The sequence below is a fragment of the Nicotiana tabacum genome, chromosome 17, assembly GCF_000715075.1.
Source record: "Nicotiana tabacum cultivar K326 chromosome 17, ASM71507v2, whole genome shotgun sequence".
NCBI classification, from domain to species: domain Eukaryota; kingdom Viridiplantae; phylum Streptophyta; class Magnoliopsida; order Solanales; family Solanaceae; genus Nicotiana; species Nicotiana tabacum.
This window is the reverse complement of record NC_134096.1, coordinates 51243762-51257662: the sequence shown is the minus strand read 5'-3', so window position 1 is coordinate 51257662 and position 13901 is coordinate 51243762. Positions and strand designations below refer to the sequence as shown.

Genomic DNA, 13901 nt, shown 5'->3' with positions numbered 1-13901 from the left:
ACAGTCAAAGTTTTTTGTGATTCAGATTGGGCAACATGTCTCCAATCTAGAAAATCAGTTAGTGGATACATTTTACTACTTGGGGACAACCCTATTAGTTGGAAATCAAAGTAGCAGTCCACTATCTCTTTATCTTCTGCAGAAGCTGAGTACAGGTCAGCTGGGATGGTTGTTGGAGAGCTTGTTTGGCTTGCCAGGCTTCTCACTGAACTAATTGTTCCTTTATCCTTGCCTATTACTATATTTTGTGACACCCAATTTGTTGTTCATATTGCAAGAAATCCTGTGTTTCACGAGCGTACGAAACACATTGAAGTGGACTGCCATTTTGTACGAGACCAGCTGCAAGAAAGATGAATTTCTCTACACCATATTTCCACTAATAACCAATTAGTTGATATTTTTACCAAGTCCTTGACAGGGATCAAGCATTCCACACTCCTTGGCAAGTTGGCAGTGAGCCCCTCACCTCCAACATGAGGGGGGGAGGGGGGTTGTTGAGATAGCTCATTGTATTTATTCTTTCTTTCATTCCTTGTAAAGTAGTTAGTGAATGTAGTTAGTTGAATAGTTAGTGAGCTGTCAAATGGTAAGTGACAACTGTCATTAGTTAGTTGGTTAGTCTAGTTATTAGTACATGTTGTATAAGTAGGAATAACTATTACATTTTTCATTTTTGAGTTGATTAAATGAAGAGGTCAACTCCTTTCTAGAAACTTTAGTTCTGTTCTTTCCCCTTTCTGTACATTCTCCGATTCCTCCATTGGAGCTCCTGTTGAGCTCGTGTTCCTTTTATTGTTTCTACAATTTCACATTAGTTAATTCGAATTAATTAAAAAGTGAGGTTCGGTTAATACACATGAGTAATTGTCATGTTTGACGTTTTTCAGATCTTTGGTAGACTCTTTAGAAATTTTGAATAGAGAAATTTATTTGTCCAAAAGTTTTGGGAAAGTTTTATAGCATATATATCAGAAAGTCTCATTTTTTTCATTAAAAAGGGACCCCTATTTGAACGTTCATTTCCTCCTGAATCGCTATGCTAAAATATTTTTCTCAGAAAACTCAATGTTTTAGAAAAAAAGGTTACATTAGAATGCTTACCCTCTATGTAATTTTAATAATATAATTATTTACCTAGAGTTCATTTGTCCATACCATAATAATGCAATTGAACTACAAAAGTAAATTATAATTTCATATGTTAGCATCATCTATTTATCCAACGTTGATTTGCCCAATTACTATCTTGATATTCTTATGTAATTTTACGTCCTTTTGTGTGCTAACTTTATTTTTTAATTACATAATATAAAAAATATTGTAACTTATTGTACACATTTGGATAATATTTACTTGAAATTGCAAAATAATATTTGGAAGTTCGGTTAATTTGGATATATAATATTTCACCTTCAACTTGAAATATAATTTGAAAATAATGTATATATTAAATTTTGGTTCGTTATTTCAACTTCAAAGATTGAAATAGAGAATTAAAAATTAAAAATTTGTTTGAAAATTATTTCTCACTGAGTAAAGTTTAAGTCCAAACACAATTTTAAAAAATTTAAATTTAACTTAAATAACAATATTTAAACTAATCACCATATTAAATTTTTATCGGATAAAATAATGTAACACAAATTGTTGGCCCCGTGCTAGCACGGGCAAACGGCATCTAGTTTATTACTAAGGGGTTTGAATGCCGTATACCCCCTCTATAAATCTCTTTACTCACTATGTCTTACATTGTATACCTATAAAGAAATTATATCGTATATCTTGGTAAAGAATCTTATGTGTGTAACAACCACTATTAATAAGGGGATAATATCCCTTAAATATAGCCTTAATTATTGAAACATGTACTCATTGAATTTTGAGATTCACATCTCCCTTAATTAAACCATATTCATGTTTTCCATCATAACTTCATTTTTTATATCGTATACTCTATACTTTCAAATACCATAATATTCTAATTTGAAATACAATTCAAATTGAATATATCACAATATTCTAATGACAAGTATACTATCTAAACCAAGCATATCACAGTATTCTAATTTAGAATATATTATTCAAACTAAATATACCATAATATTATAATTTGTAATACATTATTCAAATACTATAATATTTTAATTTGGAATACAATATTTAAACAGAACATACAATAATATTCTAATTTGGAATACAATACTCAAAAAATATTTTAATTTGGAATACAATATACAAACCAAATATTCTATAATTTTTTAATTTGAAAAATCTGGTTTGAATACTTTATTCCAAATTAGAATATTGTGGTATGTTTAATTTGAATATTGCATTCCAAATTAGAATATTGTGTTATGTTTTATTTGAATATTGTATTCCAAATTGGAATATCATCGTTGGTTGATTTGAATAATGTATTTTTCATTAGGATATTGTGGTGTATTGGTTTGAATAGCATATTCTAATCTTTTATTTTAGTTTATATATTATATCCCTAATTAGAACATTGTCACGTTATTTTGTTTTTCTTTAGATTACATAGATGAAAAAGAAGAAAAAGATTATGGAGTACTTCATAGAGAAATTACTGGGGTGGACTTTTTGGTGAACATGTATAATTTCAATTCCTTAAAACGTGGGATGATGGAGTATTTTAAGGGATTTATTAAGTTGGAGTGAGAGATAATTTAGTTCCTTAAAATGTGAGTTTTATTTAATGGCATATAATGAGATTAAAAGTTTAAAAAGTAATAAACTTTTATAAAATAGATATACAAGGTAAAATAAATATTTCAAAGGTATATAGAGTTAACTAGCATTTCCAATGGGCATACCATGTAGATTACCCTATTGCTAATAGTTAGCAAGTTCCTGTGAGAATTAAACCCATGATGTTGAGGTTACTTATATATGATATTGATACCTTCATCTTAGCCATTGCGCCTTATCAACCCCAACTCTTTTCAATGTTCAGAATGGTATATCCAATCAACCAATTCAGCTTTAGTTAAACTTGGACAAAAGTTCAGTGAAAAAAGGATCTACTTTGATGAAACGTCACCAGAAATCCCCACAAGAACAGCAGCCATGCTTAAAATGATGAAATCTGTAATTATCTCTTATTATGATATCTCGATTTGTGATCTTTGATATATGCTTCATTGTCGTATGACAGTCCAAGCAGATCCTAATGTTCTTGAATACACGTATAGTAGTTCCCTTAGGTAAGTTCAATAGGCCAAAACAAACTGCTAACCTTTCACTGTGAAATAAGCACTTCTCTTCTGTAACTTGTCCAAGTTCTGGATTAAGTATTGATGTTTTGGCTAAATTGTAACAGTCAGTCTGAATCTTTTGCATCAGGTTTTCCAATTTGTAATATACTTTTGGTGTATCTATATGTCTTCTATCACCAGAAAAGAATCTATGAACCTTTGCATTCACCTCCAACCAGCTACAACCTGGTTCCTTCTGTATCGACTTAGACTTCATCAGCGCTCTCTGTTTGAGTGCATCACTTATCTTGCCCGCTTCAACATACATATTCGAGAGAGTGACATAAACTGATGCATCACCTAGGTCATGCTCTAATATTTTACTGGCCGCCAACTCTGCCATTTCAAGGAAACCGTGAAATCTGCAACCTGCAAGAAAAGGTCTCCAGATTGGAGCACTGGGTTCATTTGTCAACTTGTTTATGAATTCAAGAGCATTCTCTAACTGCCCCGATCTACTCAGCAGGTCAACCATGCAGCTATAGTGTTTCTCTTCAGGTAGAATTCCGTAATCTCTTGTCATAGACTCAAAGAGCTCTCTCCCTTGTTGAACTAAACCACAATGGCTACAAGCAGAAATAACAGCAAGGAAAGTGAAACTAGTCGGTAATATCCGTTTCTCCACCATCTTTTCAAACAAGAATATAGCCTTCGTTGGATAACCATACTGTGAATAAGCTCCAATCATTGCATTAAATGTCACAACATCTGGTGTAGATGTTAGACAGAAAGCCTTCTCAGCGTCTTCTAAATTGCCACATTGTGCATATGTTTCTATTAATGAGCTTGCCACATGCAGGTTCGTCCCAAACTTCCCCTTAACTACCCGAGAATGCACCTGCCTGCAGATCGCAAGAGATGGTAGTAATGAGCAGGCCTTCAGAGTAGCTGAAAATGTATATTCATCGCAAGCTATATCATTATTTAGCATCTTATGGAAGACCTCCAACGCGGCAGCAACTTCATCATTGCGAACAAGGCCAGTTATCACTGCATTCCATGTTGCACAAGATGCTATACGTCCCATCTCCTCGAGCTGTTTTCTAGCACCACTCAGTTCTGCACATTTTGAGTACATATCTATGATGGCTGTCCCAACGAATACCATTGAGATCATTCCATGTTTAATTACCTGTGCATGAAGTGCGCAACCATAATCATGACATTCTATAGAGGCTGCGCATGAAAGGGCCACAGAAAAGGTGTATTCATTAGGTTCAGTATTGTTCTTTCTCATCAAACAGAATTGTGTCAATGCCTTATTGAAGGCCTTTTGATGGTAAAGTCCAGATATAAAAGCAGTCCAAGATATAAGGTTCCTATTGGCAAGTCCTTGGAACAAATTCTCGGCCTCCTCAATCATTCCAAATTTGCTGTACATTGTCAAAGCTGAATTCGCCACCGCTGTAAGTAACATTAATTTTAGTTTTACAATTTGAGCATGCAACTGTTTTCCTTCTTTAACAGCTGTAGAAGCCCCACAAGCAGATAACAAAATCGAGTAGGTATAGTGATTTGGCACAATATCCAGATTGCCCATCTCGATGAAGAAAGCAAAGGCTTCAGATAACATTCCATTGCTTACATACCCGCAAACCATGCTATTACACAAAGCAACATCAATACAAGACATCCTATCAAATATCATCTTACCGTTGTCTATTTGACCACATTTGGCATACATATTAACAAGGGCTGTAGCTACAAACTTGTTGAACCAAATCCCGGTCTTAATTGTTAAAGCATGGTATAATTCTCCAAGCTCAAGAATTCCTTCACTGCTACAGTACCTCAACTGATCAATTATATATTGCTCATCCATATGATTGCTAGCACAATCCATCACAGACTCTCCAAATAGGTCATCAATTGCATTGGAATTTCCAAAATTCCCACCTTCTGCACATCCAGCGATATGTAAATCTGCAACTGAACTCCTAGTTCTTTTAGCAATTTCATCGAGCAGTTTGCGTGCAGTGGCTAATTTGAGGGGCTGGTATGCAACCAGGTTATTTGAAGAATATATAACATTTCTCCATTGGACCAGCTTTAGGTTGCCATTCAAAGTGAAAGGCATGGAACAAAAGGTTGAGCTACTCATTTTGGAGCTTCAAATTTACCCTGACCATAAGTACATAGGATAACAAACACTATTTTTTAGAAATAAATTGGAGCATAACATATGATGGGTCTTCTGGTAAATTAACATAGCTACTAGCTAGCTATGATAGGTGTCCATTTTCAGCCATCCATCCATATTATTTCCTGCATAAATTATTAGTCATTTCTGAAACTAAAATGGAATTAAAAATCCATCAATTTTAAAAACTTCTTCAAAGATCGTACTTTAAAGTTAAAGAGTCAGAAAACCTCAACCAAATCTGAATAATTGACTATCAAGGAAAAAACAAACTGAATAATATTTGATTGGTAAACGCAGTCAGACTTCTCTATAACATCCTTATATAACAACACTTTACTATAAAAGCCAAGCTTTTTCAGAACCAATATTTATGTTATGTTATAATATATGTTCTATATAACAGCACTTCGCTATAACATCCAAAAATATTCGAAACAAACGAGCATGTTATAGAGAGTTTTGACTGTAGTAGGTCAAGACGGAGCTGGACCTAAAAATATTCCAATTTTGCTTCCTACAAAAAGCTTATAAATTTGAAAATTCTGCCCGGGGAAAAAGAAGTGTTAGCCGGTTACATTACTTGGCCTCTAAACTACCACCAGCTCAAAACGAATTGCAGCCACATATAACAGTTCCTCGTAAATTCAAAACACGGTACAAGGAAAAAATCTTTTGCACCCCTTTATTGCAAATTTAAAATTCCATTTTCAGTTTTAACCTAAAGCTTTTCGTGGATTTCTAGGTTGTACTAAGATAATCAATGTCAACTTCTTGTGCCACTGTCAGAACAGAATGCTTGAACTCAGTAGGTAACAGGTTAGCTGTGCCTGCAAGAATTAATCATTTCAGTAAGTTTCCAATTCAACCTTGCATTGTTTCCATTAGTTTATTCATTTTTTTGACAAATTAAAGAGATTTGTTTTGTTTGAAGGGGGAAAATGTGAATTGAATAGAAGGAATTTTGCTTTGAATGGTATTGTTGCTGCTGGAGCTTCAGTTATTACCCCTTCTGTAGTTGCTGAAACCTCTAAAGGTTAAGTCCCCATTTGTATCTTGGATTGTCTGCATATCTATGCCTGTGTGAGTTTAGTTTTAAAATTACTTGACAAAGGATTGATATTATAGGTCTGGAGAAACTACCATTTAAGCCAGAGGGGTACAACTATTGGACGTGGCGCGGCCACAAAATTCATTATGTTGTGGAAGGAGAAGGGTTCCCAGTTGTTCTGATTCATGGATTTGGTGCTTCAGCTTTTCACTGGAGGTAATTCGATCGATGTATCTGCATATGACCATTTTCCATAGATTTAGTGGTGTTAGATTGAGATCAATTACATGTAGTAATAGCTTAGTTGGGCAGAAAATTGTAATGTTTCTGCTAAAACTAAGAACCATGTTTGGAGGACTATATAGCTGTTGAGTCAAGCTATTGGTGCATTCTTGCTTAGAAGGAACCTACTGTTGACATTTGTATTCTAACCACATCGTAAAAATATCATCATTGTTGCTGCCCGAAAGGGATTTTGTAAATGTTCCAGATGTTAATTGTAGTTATGGAATTGCATTCTTTATATGCTGCACATACTTCTTCTTCAATAATATTAATAAGTGCTTTGAGGACACATACAATAAAGTTGTGATTTCTTTTGGGACCTGAATCTTTCTTTGCATAGTACTTTCTTTAAGCTCCTGAAGTGTCTCTGTTGTTTTCTTAGGTATAACATACCAGAACTGGCTAAAAAATACAAGGTTTATGCTGTGGATTTGATAGGATTCGGCTGGAGCGAGAAGGCACTAATAGACTATGATGCCTTGGTTTGGAGAGATCAGGTTGTCGACTTCTTGAAGGAGATAGTGAAAGAACCGGCAGTTTTAGTGGGGAACAGGTGAGCTTGTGCATTTAGCAACTCGTCATTTTAGTGAAGTTTCTTGATGTTGGACATCCTGGTCTTGCCTTTGACCATATACAGACTTTCTTATTGCATTTAAAAAAAAGAATTTAGGAAATATAGGTTGTAAGTTAGTTGAGTTGATCACTGTCAATTTTTAGTTAGGAATAAGGATGGATTCGTCACTGACACTTAAATTTCACATACAGTGGCTACAAAATTTTGGTAGCGGTGAACTTTCTCTAACATCAATGTCTTAGTTTTCTATTTGTAGGCTGTTACTATGAACTCATAGTTTTGCCAAAATAACAAAACATATCTGTATATGTTTGTGGTGATGCAAGAAATGTCTCAGTAGAGTGCTTCACATTTGAATCTTTTGAAATCGTTGAATCTTGTAGGTTAATCTAGTAAATTTCGTTAAGTGTGATTGATAGATTCTTATCTTCGAAAAACAGCTGCCTTTGGAGATTTCTCAAAGATCATGTCCTTAATACTTTATCTAATTATCTTTTTCCTGATGTGGTAAACCCCAGTCACCAAACCCACCTGCCCAAGGATACATTAGCAAAACTTTTGATCTGGTTGTAGTGACGACTCCGGATTTTTATTTATCAAGGAAAATAAGTAAAGCAAATAACATCTTATTTTCCAAAATAGTGCATCAATTATTTAGTTTCTTGGAGTTTGAAATTGGTAAGTTTCATTTCACTCTTATGTAGCTTGTTGGCACTGTTTAAGTTGCATATACTTTGTAGAGATGAAATTGAATTTAATTATGAGTGTGTTATACATTGTTTAACAGTCTTGGAGGATTTACTGCTTTGGTAGCAGCAGCGTCACTCACCGGTCAAGTCAAGGGAGTGTCACTACTGAATAGCGCAGGACAGTTTGGGGATGCCAGCAGTGCAGCTAAAGAAACTGAAGAAACAGCCTTACAGAAACTTATTCTAAAGCCGCTAAAGGAAATCTTTCAACGTGTATTCCTTGGATTCTTATTCTGGCAAGCCAAGCAACCGGCTCGTATTGAATCTGTCCTGAAGAGCGTATGTTCCTTTATAACTAATTCAAGTTTCTATTCTCATCCACCACGTAAATGGACTTCAAAATTATTGGATTTATTTGCACCAATACATGCATAACTTTTTACCTTTTTTCTTGCACAAATATGTATATAAATCTGCACATTGCTTATCTCTGGAATTGAAGTGACAGTCAGAATTGGTATTAACTTTTCTTGATTTCATTTTAGATATTTTACTCTCTTTACAAATAGATAAACAAGAAAAAGCTCACTGTCAAAACTCACTTTTGGAACTGATTAAATTGACTGTCTAAAATTGAGCATTGCAATCAGATGTGATAGGCTGAGTAGATAGCCTTGATGACTCTTGCTATCTGAGGCTGTTCTTGACATTGTCTTCGTTGTTTTCATACTTAATATCGGTAAACTGTGGCTGAATGATGTCTGAACCTAATCTGTTTGCTAATGGCATGATGCATCAGAAAGGATAGCTGCTTATCTGCGTCTAGTTGCATTTTATTTGTTTATTAAGCCAAAAGCATACATAATCTTCACTCACTATTATCAAACAACTCACTTGCTTTATGTGTTTTTACTTGAAGGTCTACAAAGATTCTTCAAACGTGGACGATTATCTCATCAATTCAATTACTAGGCCTGCAAATGACCCAAATGCAGGAGAGGTTTATTACCGGTATGAATACAGCTGTCTAGGTTCTGCTTCAATTTAATAGCTGAACAGCATTCCTTTTTATGTACGGAGATTTGTCTTAAGAAGAGAAATCTCCATTTTTATCAAGTCCTTGTCTCTTGCATCTCTGGCATATATGACAAGGATTTCCCCCTCAGAACTTAAAACTGAAAAGTCTGAAATGATCAGTAGTTTCTTAGAAAATGCTGAAAGAGTTGCATGAAATGGTCAAAGTTCAAATATAGCGAGAAGCTAGAAGCACTTAGCAGTCTATGTAGCAGTGCAGCCAGCCAGTTAGTAAATCATCCTCCTTATCATGACATTTTAGCCTTATAATACTGGCTAAAAACTGCATAATTGTTTGTAAACCCATCACTGGTAGACCATAACCAGAAACAGTTTACTTGCAAAATAAGATTATTTCCTCTAATTTTATGGAAAAGATACCAATGTTGTTTATCTCTCAAATTTTTGGTTGAATTCCTATTTTCTGGTTTAGGAAGCTTAACCAGTGTCCTCTTCTTTGCAATCTGCAGACTGATGACAAGATTCATGTCAAACCAGAGAAAGTATACACTTGATAGTGTGTTGAGACAACTTTCTTGCCCATTGCTGTTATTATGGGGTGATCTAGACCCTTGGGTTGGTCCTGCCAAGGCCAACCGGATTAAGGAGTTCTATCCGAACACAACTGTTGTTAACCTGCAGGCAGGACATTGTCCCCACGACGAAGTTCCAGAACTAGTGAATAAAGCTCTATTGGATTGGTTGTCAACCACGGTGACACCGGCATCTTCTCTTGAAACAGTATCAGAAGTTTAACCTCATTGCTAGCTTACATATGCAATGAGCTACACTGTAAAATAAACTGTATAGTTGTCCAACTTACAATCTGATTCATATTATAGGAGATTTTGGTGACATATGAGATAGGTTGATTCGACCTGATAATGAAGTCAGCTTGGTCCAAAGAGGTTCACATCTTCTCTTTATTGTATTTGTTTAATTGCAAAGAAAGAAGAAAGTTTGGCAAAATGAACTGTCACGACCCGAAATTCCCACCTTCGGACCGTGATGACGCCTAACATTTCACTTGCTAGGCAAGCCAACGTTAGAATAATATTATCCATTTTTAAAACAATTTTAAATTTATTAAATACAAGTAAACAAATGCGGATGCAAAGTTTGAAATATAGTGAAATAATCCATAAAAACAACGGTGTCTAAATACCATCCCAGAATTGGTGTCACAAGTGCACGAGCTTCTAGAATTATACAAATAAAGGTTTGAAATAAAATAAAGCTGTCTGAAAATAAACACACAACTAAAGTAAAATAGACGGTGACTTCAGAACTGCGGACGCCATGCAGTTATACCTCAAGTCTTCTCTGGTAGCTGAAATCCGAGCAAGTCTATGGTACGCCGCTGGGACTAACTCCAAAATCTGCACAAGAAGTGCAGAGTGTAGTATCAGTACAACCGACCCCATGTACTGGTAAGTGCTGAGCCTAACCTCGACGAAGTAGTGACGAGGCTAAGGCGGGTCACTTACATTACTTGTACGCAATATTAGTAACAACAACATAATAGAAATAAATCAGGTAACTCATTTATAATAATTGAAGCCAACTCAGCATTCATAACCAATTATCATTTTCATCAATTCTGTTGCAGCGTGCAACCCGCTCTCACGATATATTCACTTTCAATTCTGTTGCAACCCGCTCCTCCAATATATTCATTTTAATCAAGTCTGTCATATATTTATTTCAATCAAGTATATATATATAGACTTTTAAATAAGTATGTTGTAGCGTGCAATCCGATCCACCAATATTGACTTTTCATTAGTCTGTTGCGGCGTGCAACCCGATCCTCCAATATTTCCATTTCAATTAATTCTTATAGAAGAAATTCCCCAATAAATGCAACAATTAATATAAAATCATAAGACAACAAGCATACAACAATTATGATTAAATTATAAAACAAACAATGACAAATAGCAAATTATTATAGAAATCAGGGAGAAAATAGACAGTTTAATATTTAATATGCTAAATGTCAAATAACAATTAAAACACATAATTCAGATAGCATGGAACAATTAATGCAGGAATTCAAGAATTAATATTTGACAAAGAATAAGAGAGAAACAATTATTATAATAATTAATTTATGATTAAAAACAACTTATGATTTTTTAAGTAAGCAGGCAAACAATTAATTTGACGACGTATAGACACTCGTCACCTCGCCTATACGTCGTTCACATGCAATTCACATAACAAATAATTTAAGGGTTCTATTCCCTCAAGTCAAGATTAACCCCACACTTATCTTGCTTTGCAAATTCCAATCAATTATTCAACCACAACTTTTTCTTTTAAATTTGCCTCTGAAAGCTTCAAATCTATTCACAAACAATTCGATATATTCAATACGAATCATAGGAATTAATTCCATATGAATTTGCAAAATTTTCGGATAAAAATCCGAAATTCATTAAAATATTCGGCAGTGGGACCCACGTCTCAAATACCGGAAAAACTTGCGAAATCCGAACACCCGTTCCGATACGAGTTTAACCATACAAAATTTGTCCAATTCCGATATCAAATGGACCTTCAAATCTTAATTTTTCGTTTTTGGAAAGTTTTACAAAAATTCCAATTTCTTCCATCTAAATCCGAAATAAATGATGAATATAGGCTTAGATTTATGAAATACAATCACTATATGATAAAGAACACTTACCCAGTTCGAAATCGTGAAAAACTCCTTTGAAATCACCCCTAAGCCGAGTTATAATTGAAGGTTTGTGAAAAAGGGGGAAAGTCCCGTTTTGGTTTTGTTTTAAGTCACACAGGTCAGGCCTTCTTCGCGTTCGCGAAGGGCCTGTCACGTTCGCGAAGGCTTCCCCCTGGCTTCGCGTTCGCGAGGCATTGCTCGCGTTAGGGGTGTTCAAAACCGAACTGAAACCGAAACTTAATGGCTTATTGGTGTCGGGTTAACGGTTTAACGGACGGGGAACAGATTGAATTTTTTTTATTAACGACTTATCGGTTTGGGGGCGGATTAATCAATTTTAATATATAATTTTTATTTTTATCCATATATACATATATATATATATATATATATATATATATATATATATATATATATATTAAATAATCAAAAAACCTTCTTCCACTTCCAGTACTCTATCTCTATTCTCTATTACTAATTTACTATTAGACATTTAGAAACCCTAACGCCTAAAATTCAACCAGTAGCCACCAACACTCTATCTCGTTGACTTCGAGTACTCTATCTAACGCCAAAAATATATATAATAGTTTAGCCACACAAATGGGTTTTAATTAAATTTGAATCCAAAGTGACTAATTTTGCAATTGTTTCAAGCCCATCCCTTTAGAAGCCCAATTTTCATGACCTGCCTGGCCCAACCGGATCTCCCCTCTCTTTAAAACACTCATTTTCCCAAAACCTAAGAAAAAGACAGACGTATCCCCCTTTGAAAACCCTAGCCACCTGGTCTCCTTCCTTACTCACCTATTCCCTTTCATGCAAAAGGAGGCCGAGAATTCGCCATCATGCACACATATCTCACCTATGAAAAAAGTTAAAACAAAATCCCTAAATTCCCATTTTTCTACATCCGGATATGAAGAAGAAAAACGATAAAAAATATTTAAAAGGTTTTCTGATTTCTGTTGTGTTACTTGGAGAATTTATGTGTTTCTCATTTGTTTTTGGATTGAAGTTGAGGTCGACATTGCTGTTCTTCTGGTGTTTGCTATCAAAATCGTAGCTGAACTTCCTTCATCTCCATTTCTGCCCTTTATCAGCTGTTTCAAGCTCTATTTGTCAAGTATTTTAGGTACACATTCTTGAATCTGTACTATTTCTCCATAAAAATGGCTGAAATCATGAATGAATTTGTTTCTGATGTTCCATCTCCATTTATGTGACTGTTTTTCTTAATAAATTCCTCATTAGACTTATATATGATTTTGTTAACGAACCAAAAGGATGGCTGCCCATTTCAACTAAGTTTAGACCGTTGGAGTCTTGTTAAATATTAGTTAATTGAGATTAGTTTTTTAATTTTTCGGAGTTGTTAATGTGCTTTAGGTGTATGCATACTAGTTAACAATAGTATTTATCACAGTCTCTACTTCGTTGCCTAATGCTGAAATTTGGTGTATGCATATTTTTTACAGGGATCTACTCACTTATGGATTAAACTGTTGTTTGAACTTTGAAGCTGCAGAAATTCAAGCACTGTTAGGCATTAGCTGCATGACAAACATTTTTGTGTAGTCTACTCACTTATGGATTAATCATTTTGAAGTATGTATTCTGGACTCACTTTGAATATAGACTGGAATTTTATCATTTCAGAATTAATCAGGGAGCATTGACTTTTCCTTTGCAGTTATGGGCGGAGGAAAGACATATGTATTATGGACTCATCTGTAATGTAGTTTGCTTTGGGATGTAATGGACTCATCTATTGTATGTTATAGACTGGAATGTTGTCTGCTGAGCAGAGGAATTTTAGTTTGAGTCACAATGGTCGCAAACAATTAATGCACGCAATATAGATTGAAATAAGCCGATAAACCGCCCAATAACCGCCCGATAAGGGCTAAACCGATACAAATCCGCCCGATATCTTATCGGGTGGATAGCGGATTAATACATTTAAAAGCCGATAACCGATAAGCCAAATCGTTAAGAGTAAATAACCGCATAATCCGCCCGATAAGCAGCCCTAGCTCGCGTTCGAGATGAAGGAATGATCAACCCTCCCCCAAGTGTGCCTAACACTACGCGTTTGCGAAGGGTAATGCCCCCATCTCTTCG

General features: G+C 34.9%; 2 protein-coding genes across 3 annotated transcripts; one reads left to right on the top strand and one right to left on the bottom strand.

The window, feature by feature from the left end:
* Positions 1 to 3060: 3060 nt before the first annotated feature.
* Positions 3061 to 5379, bottom strand: LOC107763256 (putative pentatricopeptide repeat-containing protein At5g52630). The gene has a single exon (XM_016581728.2). It carries the CDS (start codon positions 5377 to 5379, stop codon positions 3061 to 3063), a length of 2319 nt encoding a protein of 772 aa, XP_016437214.2.
* A 561-nt stretch (positions 5380 to 5940) lies between these two features.
* LOC107763257 (uncharacterized) lies at positions 5941 to 9996 on the top strand. Of its 2 annotated transcripts, XM_016581730.2 has the most exons (8): positions 5941 to 6075; positions 6164 to 6269; positions 6353 to 6454; positions 6547 to 6685; positions 7137 to 7307; positions 8116 to 8356; positions 8937 to 9028; positions 9562 to 9996. In XM_016581730.2, exons 2-8 carry the CDS (start codon positions 6182 to 6184, stop codon positions 9845 to 9847), a joined length of 1119 nt encoding a protein of 372 aa, XP_016437216.2. In that variant the 5' UTR covers positions 5941 to 6075; positions 6164 to 6181; the 3' UTR covers positions 9848 to 9996. The 2 variants fall into 2 exon arrangements, with proteins under 2 accessions (XP_016437216.2, XP_016437215.2); XM_016581729.2 differs by lacking the exon at positions 5941 to 6075 and having other exon boundaries at positions 6082 to 6269.
* Positions 9997 to 13901: the final 3905 nt, after the last annotated feature.